At 35.0% G+C, this 10,204-nt stretch overlaps 2 protein-coding genes and 1 pseudogene across 3 annotated transcripts in view; 2 read left to right on the top strand and 1 right to left on the bottom strand.

Annotated features, from left to right (window-relative positions):
• Positions 1-1,478, top strand: part of LOC107709761 (SLP adapter and CSK-interacting membrane protein-like) — a 10,098-nt gene extending 8,620 nt beyond the window's left edge. Inside the window, exon 7 of the mRNA XM_016514369.1 lies at positions 910-1,478. Within this exon, the coding sequence (XP_016369855.1) occupies positions 910-1,121 (212 nt within the window). The 3' untranslated portion in view covers positions 1,122-1,478. The remainder of the gene's footprint in view (positions 1-909) is intronic.
• A 134-nt stretch (positions 1,479-1,612) lies between these two features.
• Positions 1,613-6,450, bottom strand: derl2 (derlin 2). 2 transcript variants are annotated; one of them, XM_016514367.1, is made up of 8 exons: positions 6,296-6,450; positions 5,815-5,880; positions 5,252-5,325; positions 5,050-5,143; positions 3,916-3,949; positions 2,805-2,966; positions 2,543-2,633; positions 1,616-2,022 (listed from the first exon to the last, which is right to left on the bottom strand). In XM_016514367.1, the coding sequence occupies exons 1-8, from the start codon at positions 6,386-6,388 to the stop codon at positions 1,917-1,919; spliced, it is 720 nt and encodes a 239-aa protein (XP_016369853.1). In that variant the 5' UTR covers positions 6,389-6,450; the 3' UTR covers positions 1,616-1,916. The 2 variants fall into 2 exon arrangements, with proteins under 2 accessions (XP_016369854.1, XP_016369853.1); XM_016514368.1 differs by lacking the exons at positions 2,543-2,633; positions 2,805-2,966 and adding an exon at positions 3,492-3,582 and having other exon boundaries at positions 1,613-2,022; positions 3,754-3,949.
• A 1,612-nt stretch (positions 6,451-8,062) lies between these two features.
• Positions 8,063-9,906, top strand: LOC107709750 (protein MIS12 homolog; annotated as a pseudogene).
• The last annotated feature ends 298 nt before the right edge of the window (positions 9,907-10,204 follow it).

The following is a 10,204-nucleotide window of genomic DNA, read 5'->3' on the forward strand; positions in this document are numbered from 1 at the left end:
TGTGTATGTACAACCACACACACACATACATATATACTGTATATATATACATACACATTTATAAATTCAATATATATATTTCATTTCCATTTAGTTTGTTGAAGTATTAAAATAACTCAAATTAAATCAACTAAAAACTTAATAAAAGACCTATACAGACATAATAAATTCAGACATAATTTAACTAAAATACAAATAATACAAATCAAATGACAGTAGTTTATCAGTAATCCTAAAAAATAACACTGCCAAACTTACATGCTAAAAAACAACAACTTACACAAAGTAAGAAATGGTTATAAAAACTGAAACAGAAGTGAAACAAGTAGTAGGAAAGAGGAGAAATAAAAAGCGACACTTATCCTTTGCCGGATAATATATATAATATATATTATATATACATAATAAATATACACAGTACACACACATATATTATGTAAACAAAAACTTTTATTTTTTTTAATGCGATTTTGACGGCACTATTTAAAATGGTCCGTTTCTCCAGGAAAACTGATCAAAATATTGATGGCTTAAGTTGCACTCAATTGCTTGTCAGCGTAGTGCCATATTTCATTTTTTTAAAGGAATAAAAATGAGGCAGTGAGGGACAGAACTGCAGTACATTTACTACTATTATTTAAACATCTTTCTGAAAAAACTTTCACTAGACAAAACCTGGCAAAAATGACACGATCTAGGACTATAGAGTGTTAAGTCTATCCCGCACGTTTCGTCTCGTTTTCATTCGTGTTAAAGGGATCACCCAAAAATAAAAACTTGTCGGCATTTACTCATATTGTTTCAAACCTTTGTGGGTTAATCGTAGCCGTCGACTTCCATGGGATTTTTCCAATAAGAGCTCAGAATAAGAGAAATGTAACCAGTTTAATTTCTTATCTGAATTTCCAGTGGATCAGGGTTATGAGGATTTGGAGCCTGCTTCAGACTATGTGGAGGTTGAGGATGAGTTGAACCTTCCTGCCCCGCAGCAACCCACCTTCACTCCACACTTCGCCACCGTCGAGACTAAAAGTCAAGACCAAGACGCTGTTTCTGAGGATTATGACGACGTTGAAATTCCTGTTAACGATGACAGCGAGGACTATGATGACGTAGGGTAAAAGACACAAAATCAATGACTTTCCCTTCAGCTGGACACATGAGCGGACCCTGAAATCAACTGCACGTTTCCTTCAAGCTACTATTGTACATTATTTGAGCAAAAACAAGTTCTAATAGCATATAAACTACAGATGTGTTTACTTTCACTTCCCATTGTTAGAAATGCAATACATCTTTCAAAAACGTCATTTGATTAGTCATTTTCTGTTGAAGCACCCTACTGTATGAGACATTTGCGCGGAAGTGGGCCTATTCAATAGTTCAAAAGTTCAATTTTTCAAATATTCAAAAGTTCAATAGGCCTATGCATTATATAGTAAGCCTTTTAATGATCTGCACTGACAAATTTCATGTCTGATACTACAGTGTACCTTTATATTATTCCAGTGAATCAAAATTATTTTTGTTAAAGAAAAACAACACACAAACAAGCAGTACTCTGAAACTGATTCCATACATTTATTCTTAAAAAAAAAAAAGAAAGAAAAAAAAAAGAAACAAGTGAACTGGTGACTATCAATAGATATTTGTCTTTCACAGCTGCTCGATTTGTAATCGCTGTTGTTCAGGGCAGCAACAGCAACATATCAAAAGTCAGTTCTTTTTTTAAACCCATGCCCACAGTCAGAGGAGCGTTATGGGCCTTGCAGACATTTCGAGGCGTATGATTTCCGTGCACACAAACTACAAGTCTCCCTCTTGCTCGGTGGAGCTCCTGTTCTTTTGTACACAAGAGAAACAATTTATCTTGCTGTCAGAGATGTCCATTAAGTGGCAGGCACAGGGGGCTGAGACTAGCCTCCTAGTCTCTGACCCTCACCCCAGGCAAAGCCTCCTGGACGGTCCTCAGGGAGAGGGTTGTAGTTGGCATCTTCCTCAGGTGTATCAAACAGCATCTTACTGGAGAAGTAGAAAGAAAGGGTGTTTTACTTCAAAGCAAAGACTACAATATTATCTAGAAGTTTTTATATAATGGTTACTGATGGTGTGGCAAAACTTTGGGATTGTTTTTTTACGTTTTGAAACTAAATAATAAAATAAAATAAAAATAGATATAAAATAAAACCGTGGAAATATTACTACAATTTAAAATATCTTTACTAATTTAATATATTTTAGCATGCTATTTATTCCTGATTTCTGAAGAATCACATGATACTTCAGAAATCATTCTAATATGCTGATTTGGTGCTCAAGAAATGTATTATCTTAAACAGTTCTGCTGCTTAATATTTGTGTAGAAACATTGATTCATTTTTAATACATAAAAAAAAAAATACTTCTTTAATGAAAGAAGTTCATTAAAAAAATGATCATAATAATTACAGATCCCACACTTTTGAATGGTAGTGTATACACCATTTGCCTTGAATACATATAAGCCCTTGACATTGTGAAGACCTGAGACATTAGCACTCACAGGATGGAGGGAGTCCTCAGCCATCTGCCTCCACCTGGTTGGTTGGGAAACACATCCTCCAAAAAGTAGTACACATGTCCCACTGCGATGCCTTTAATGGAAAGACAGAACATATAATACCAACAACAGATTAATTCATTAGTATTTAAAAATTCATATTAAAATGACAAATAATAATGAACAAAATTGGACTAATTTATTGTCAATGCAAGTATCAGCACAAGACAAGTTAATAAATCTGTGAATCCACACAAGTCTCTACCTAAAAGATCTACAATGATGGAGTTTCCCAGCAGCAGAGAGAATCCCATGAGCACCCACGGGAGGAAGGGGGCCTGGAAATTCAAAAGGCCGAAGAAATTCATGCGCACGTTTGGGTTCCTCCTGCTCCATATGTACACAAGCATGATGGTGAAAGCCTGACCTAAGCTGGAGAAGTAGAAAGAAAGGGTGTTTTACTTCAAAGCAAAGACTACAATATTATCTAGAAGTTTTTATATAATGGTTACTGATGGTGTGGCAAAACTTTGGGATTGTTTTTTTACGTTTTGAAACTAAATAATAAAATAAAATAAAAATAGATATAAAATAAAACCGTGGAAATATTACTACAATTTAAAATATCTTTACTAATTTAATATATTTTAGCATGCTATTTATTCCTGATTTCTGAAGAATCACATGATACTTCAGAAATCATTCTAATATGCTGATTTGGTGCTCAAGAAATGTATTATCTTAAACAGTTCTGCTGCTTAATATTTGTGTAGAAACATTGATTCATTTTTAATACATAAAAAAAAAAATACTTCTTTAATGAAAGAAGTTCATTAAAAAAATGATCATAATAATTACAGATCCCACACTTTTGAATGGTAGTGTATACACCATTTGCCTTGAATACATATAAGCCCTTGACATTGTGAAGACCTGAGACATTAGCACTCACAGGATGGAGGGAGTCCTCAGCCATCTGCCTCCACCTGGTTGGTTGGGAAACACATCCTCCAAAAAGTAGTACACATGTCCCACTGCGATGCCTTTAATGGAAAGACAGAACATATAATACCAACAACAGATTAATTCATTAGTATTTAAAAATTCATATTAAAATGACAAATAATAATGAACAAAATTGGACTAATTTATTGTCAATGCAAGTATCAGCACAAGACAAGTTAATAAATCTGTGAATCCACACAAGTCTCTACCTAAAAGATCTACAATGATGGAGTTTCCCAGCAGCAGAGAGAATCCCATGAGCACCCACGGGAGGAAGGGGGCCTGGAAATTCAAAAGGCCGAAGAAATTCATGCGCACGTTTGGGTTCCTCCTGCTCCATATGTACACAAGCATGATGGTGAAAGCCTGACCTAAGAACACAAGACTCACAAACGTGCCAAATATCTGCACAGCCATTAAGAAAATCACAACCGGTATTTGAGCAAATGTAAGATGTAATGCATGTTATACATCTTGAAATCTTAAAGTGCTTATATGTTATATTGTTTTTTGTTTTTTTTAGCAAATTGGATATTTTTGACTGTTTTTACTGTTGTTTCTACAAGGTGTCTCACATGATTTTATTAAATATAGAATGAGGTTAAACATCTTTCATTATTCAGCTTCTATATTTGTCTACATCTTGAGGTTAGAGTGAGAGGTGACTCATTTTCCTCTTCTTTTCTTTCCACGGTACCACAAAACTATTATTTCATTCTGTGAACTTCTCAATAGACAGGATGATGATCTAAAGCATATTAGGCAATTATATGTTAATAGAAACATGCCTAAGTTGGAACATTGTATTCAATGCAATATGTATGATCAACATTTATTTTTTATACTGTATTTTTAACAGTAAAATTTTGAAATATTTTTACTATTTAAAATAACTGTTTTCTATTTAAATATATTTTAAAATGTAATTTATTCCTGTAATTTCAAAGCTGAATTTTAGCATCATCACTCCAGTCACATGATCCTTCAGAAATAATTCTAACATTCTGATTTGCTGCTCAAAAACATTTATTATTATTATTATTATTATTATTATTATTATTATTATGTTGAAAATGTTTTAAATATTGATGATGATAATATAGAATGATTTCTGAAGGATCATGTGACACTGAAGACTGGAGTAATGATGCTGAAAATTTTGCTTTGATCACAGGAATAAATTACATTTTAAAATATATTTAAATAGAAAGCAGTTATTTTAAATAGTTCACAATATTACTGCTTTTGGTGTATTTTGGATCAAATAAATGCAGGCTTGGTGAGCAGAAGAGAATTCTTTAAAAAACTTTAAAAATCGTACTTTTCAAAAACGTTTGACTGGTAGTGTATATATATTTGAATAAAACTTTTGAATGTTTTACATTTTAAAAAGTCCTTAAGAAAGTTTAAGTAAAACGGACTGTCTAAGCAAATCGTTTTTATGATCTGATCTGCTATACAGATAAATAAAATGAGTGCTTCTCTTGAGAAAATGTGAAGGATACAGTCATGAGAAGGCCACCGAAGAGGAACATAAAGACAAAGTCAGCAGTTCTCCCTCTGAAGGACCCCTCCTCCAGCATCCGACAGTACCGGTACCTGTGAGACTCCAGTTAAGGACTGAACAAACCTTAAACTTCAGACACCATCCCTTACACTGCTAAATGTACAATCAACTATGAACATATTATGATATAACAAGGATACAAAAATATCATGTTGAATAAGAAGTTGAACCCAACCGGACCAAAAAACAAAAAGTTGGTTATTAGCCGCCATACCTATGAACACACACACAAAAAATATTTAGAATCACATGCTGCAATATTAACACTATAAAGCCTACTGTACACATTCTATACACATTCTACTATATGCCTTCTGTCATCTGAATTACAATTTCTACTTTTTTTATTAAGTAAAAGGGCTTTTAGTAGGATTCTAAAAATGTTTACCTTTAGGTTGTGGTACACGTGTCTTTTTGCTGTGAAATCTTTAATGATTTTATAAAGTATAAAGAATTCCTTTTATTTTGTTAGCTATATTTCAAAATGAGATTTTTTTCAGTCATGTTCTTTTCACAGGCTTTTTTACATCACTCAATCATCATTGTATTGCAGTGCATTGCATATAAAGGTTATCGAACCAAAAAAGGTTCAATAAACTCTTCGATTTCATTTCTTTTTTTCGGACTATTATTTCATATGTCAGGTTTTACAGGGTACAAAATAAACTTTGTTCTTCAAAGAAATACTTATTTTGACACTTACCTGATAATTCCTCAATATTAAATCTGGGTTGAAGTAAAGCTGGAAAGGTGTGATGAGTTCTAATTGCTGTGGACACAAAGCAAACACCATAATCAGATACAAATGACATGTTGCAGGTAAACAAACAGCGTTTAATGACATTTTAATGCTCCACTAAAATAATAACTGAAATCAAAAGCAAATTCCCTTTGAGCAGCTCGCTTGAGGTTTAACTGTGAAGGTAAGTCAGCTAAATGATTGTAAACACAGGAAGTATGATGTGAACATGCAGACAGAGCAACTGGACTCAAAACCTAGTGACAAGTAACCTTAGATTCATTACTCTTAACATGGCATAACATACACAGACATTTTACCGGAGGGTTTATGTTAAAATGTCCTGAGAACATCCCAGAGGAAACAAGCTGTGTTTTAACCGCACAGGGACGAGGACACGGCCGAAAATAGCGCTTAAGACCCTAATATTCATCCATTTACTTACCACGGCGGCTGTAGTGAGTACGCAGGCGGTGGTATAAGCTCTAGTGACCACAGGAATCTGTAAATATTCCTGTCGGATTGTCTGGTATGCCATTTTTTGGAGCGACAACGCTGTTTCCGGTACCTTCTTGACACGTCATCACCTGGGTAAGCGAATAAAGGAGGCGGTTTTAGTTTTTGATTATTCCAATTGGTTAACGCTTCAAGAGCTCACTTCTCTGATTGGTCATCTAACGTGTCAATTACTGTGTTTTCCCGGTCAGTGGAAGTTTGGCATTTTTCTATTGGTTGGTAAAGATTGTCCATAAATGTATGAAAATGTTGTAAGTTATGTTGAAAGTTTCACATTGGGATGGGAATGCCCATTAAATAAGAGTGCAACAGCCGGGTTCCAGTCAGAATTTAAAAACCCCATTCATTTTATCCATAGGAGAATTTATGTTTATAACTTAAGCAAGCTACAAGCAATTGAAGACTGTGAGCTACGAGTTTGTTAATTGATGGTATATGCTTATATTGCAGCCATCTATCCACATTATCTCAACTTTAAGCATATTTAAAGCATCTTTAAATAAATTTTTTAATTTTTTTTTTTTTTAATCCGTAGTTTGCAATTCGATGATATCATTCGCAGTGCGAATGGGATTGTAGTTCTTTCCCTAGTCGAGTAAGGAAGGACATAAGTACACGGTCTTCTTGTACCTTTGTCTTTTTGTCCAGTTTTATTATACTTTTTTGGTTTGGTTTGGTTCGGTTCATGGCTTGGAACTTTTAGATATAGATAGATAGATAGATAGATAGATAGTACTTGCACAGGCAGACAGACAGATAGACAAACAAAGAAACAAATACATACATAAATAAATAAACAATCTCTATGGGATAAGTGAATGGGGAAAATATTCCAGAACCAAGGTCGCTGAAAAAGTAGCAGGCACTGTAACACGCTCTATATTGGATGGGTTTATTTTGTAAAAAGTCCAAAATCGATTTCCAATCTATGGTGTATGAAATTACTAAATTAATCTTTAAAAAATGCCTCTTACACTAGCTTGCTCTATTCTTTTTCTATTCTATCTGTTTTTTTATTTATTATATAATTAAAAAAAACCTTGCTATGTGTACTGCGTTAGGCTAACTGAGACTTGTCACAGCACTTGCATATCATTGCTCTTTTGTTAGTTTTGACTGTTTTTATTGTCCTCATTTGTAAGTCGCTTTGGATAAAAGCGTCTGCTAAATGACTAAATGTAAATGTAGCCTAAATGTAATCTTCTACGACGTGTTCACTGTTATGCTCCCAATCTCCAGGGGGCGATATTGCGCTTTTAAACACTCTTGAACTGAGTGAGGCGCGAAGAATGCAGGCTGTGTCCGAAATCGCCCCCTATACCCTTAAATAGGGCACTATTTGAGGGAACAGCCATTTTTAGTGGTGTCCGAAACCATAGTGGACGTTCTCGAGTGCACTCATTCAATCCCACAATGCACTGCATGTATCCTTGGGGAGGGTGGAACTGAGGGAAAGTGTTAAAGAGGGCTTAATAAAAGAATGGCAGAGAGGATGGGGAAAAGGAAATCAAGGGTAGACATTATTTTTCTATTCAGCCTAAAGTTTTTGTGCTTGTCCATCCCGTAGGGGTGGGGCACTGTGGGTTACATTGCTTTTTGTATATTGTAGGAAAGCATATTTCTGGATTATGTGAATGTGGGAATATGGAAACAGTAGGGCATGTTTTCTTGGAATGTAGGAAGTATAATGCAGACGCGCGCGCTGCAGCGATGGCAGAGAGCGGAGGTAAAACACGATTCGGTTTTTCAAACCTTTTTTAATGTTAGAATAACTCACAAAACATAAACAATACAAAAAGAGCGGAAAATGCTTAACTTTATATATAACTCTAGAATGTTAGAAAATATTTAGTCAGTTTTACATGTAGATAAATGTTATTGTCATATGTTCATGCAGCTAGTTCTTTAATGTTTTGAGAAACAGCCGTCATTTTGCTCTTAGGAACTATCCAACGACACGACTAAAAAGCAAGCCAATATAGTATATTAACATTGTATTATATATGTGTATGTATAAAATAATAGATGTTTTCTTGGTCCGCAAATCAGCATACTGCAATGATTTCTGCTGAAAATTCAACTTTGCCATTTCAGTTTGTAAAATTATTTCACAGTATTTGTTTTTACTGTATTTTGATCATATAAAAGGAGCATACAAAGTCCGCATAAGAGATTTCTTTTAAAAACATGAAACATTTGAATTACTCCACATTTTTTGACTGCTAGTGTATGGATATGTGAATATATTTGTGGTTTAACTTGTCTCTCTTATGACTCCAGTTTCAGTGGGATCTAGATCCCTCCAGCTGTATGAAGCACAGTTCTTCGGCTTCACCCCAGAGACCTGCACTGTACGAGTTCACGATGCATTTCGAGATTCCCTCAATCACATATTGGTCGCTGTTGAATCTGTGTTCATGAAAAGATTGTGTCCAGGCCATGATCCGCCAGCAGAGCTCCGACTGACAGCCCGAGAGAGCACCCAAAAACTGCGGCAGTTCTTACAGGAGCGCTTTGAAATCATGTTTCAGCGCATGAAGGGGATGCTGATGGACCGCGTCCTATCCATCCCTCACAACGTCCTGCTGCCCGATGACCAGCTGCACCAGAAGTACCCAGAAGGCAAAGAAGACCTCATGAAGCTGCAGGACTCCATTGCCAATCTGCTGCAGGCTTATGAAGCAGAGGTGTGCGCCAAGCAAGCGCTTCTCGCTGAGCTTGAGGAGCAGAAAGAAACTCAGAAACAACAATCGAGGAACTGCGAATTTCATGGAGGCGAGAGGGAATGGGAAATGTCCAAGACAGCATTCGACACATGATGGATGCTGTCGGCCAATTGCAGGATGTTGTAGGAAAGATTAACAAGCGAAATAAAAACCTGGATGAAGTTTGATGGTTTATTTGCAACAATTGAGACCTCCATACCACAAGTGCTGTGGTTTAATTGCATGATCCATCCACCAGGGGGAGGCAAAGCACAATCTATTCGGTAAAGTTACATTAACATACAAGTACCAAGATCAGTCTAGCTTCAAAGAAATACATTTGTAATCAGGCGATTTTACTCAGACATTTGAAATGCAGTCCATCTCTCCTTCCTCAAAGTCATTGGGATTCAGTGCCTTTGATGTTCAGTACACTGAGATCTGCATTAGATTAGCCCAAATTTCCCACAGGCCCAAACTGATGTGTCCAACAGCCTGGTTGGCTTTACACTTTACAGCAAGTTTCATGTTGTTTGAGGAGATATTTTAAGATCTTTCCCTTGAAGTTCAGAGGAGAAAGATTTTAAGTTCATATTGAGTTGTACAGGACCTTATTGCCCGCAGAAGAACGCCTACATTTTGTACATAATCTGAATCTAAATTACAGTACATGGATTGAGTTGCTAAGCGCAGATGTCAGTTTGTAATAAATGTAATAAACTAATATGCTTGTTTTGTTCGTAACTGTAAATAGCAATACAAATATTTTGTTTGTATGATACATTCTTTTCCACAAATGAAATGATCACTGTATACTGAAAGATATTTGTATGGAGAGGATCAAATAAATGTAACATTTTCAGTAAAGCAACACATTTTTTTTAATTTTTTATATTATCTTATTTTTATTGTTTTATGAATGTTTACAGAACCACAAAAATAGAAACAAATTTTATTTCCAGCATATTTCTTAACATGTATAAATACTTGTATGAACATTAAAAGATCCAACTGCCTGTAAACTGTTAATGACTGTTTCACAGGTACATGTGCAATAATTGTTTATGGTTCATTAAACAAGCATGAAAAACAGTGTTTAAAGATCTGTAAAGCTTATTTGAATTTTATGAAAT

The sequence above is a fragment of the Sinocyclocheilus rhinocerous genome, unplaced genomic scaffold (assembly GCF_001515625.1).
Source record: "Sinocyclocheilus rhinocerous isolate Xijiao unplaced genomic scaffold, SAMN03320098_v1.1 scaffold896, whole genome shotgun sequence".
Lineage (NCBI taxonomy): Eukaryota > Metazoa > Chordata > Actinopteri > Cypriniformes > Cyprinidae > Sinocyclocheilus > Sinocyclocheilus rhinocerous.

What these genes read in the sequence shown, in the direction of transcription:
- derl2 (XM_016514368.1), bottom strand. Translation starts at nt 6,388, where the DNA reads ATGGCATACCAGACAATCCGACAGGAATATTTACAGATTCCTGTGGTC. An exon ending in TTATTCAACATGATATTTTT is followed by an intron (nt 5,144 to 5,251) that starts GTATCCTTGTTA and finishes GGAGTCTCACAG; the next exon opens with GTACCGGTACTGTCGGATGC. An exon ending in CTGAGGACTCCCTCCATCCT is followed by an intron (nt 2,023 to 3,491) that starts GTGAGTGCTAAT and finishes CTACTTCTCCAG; the next exon opens with TAAGATGCTGTTTGATACAC.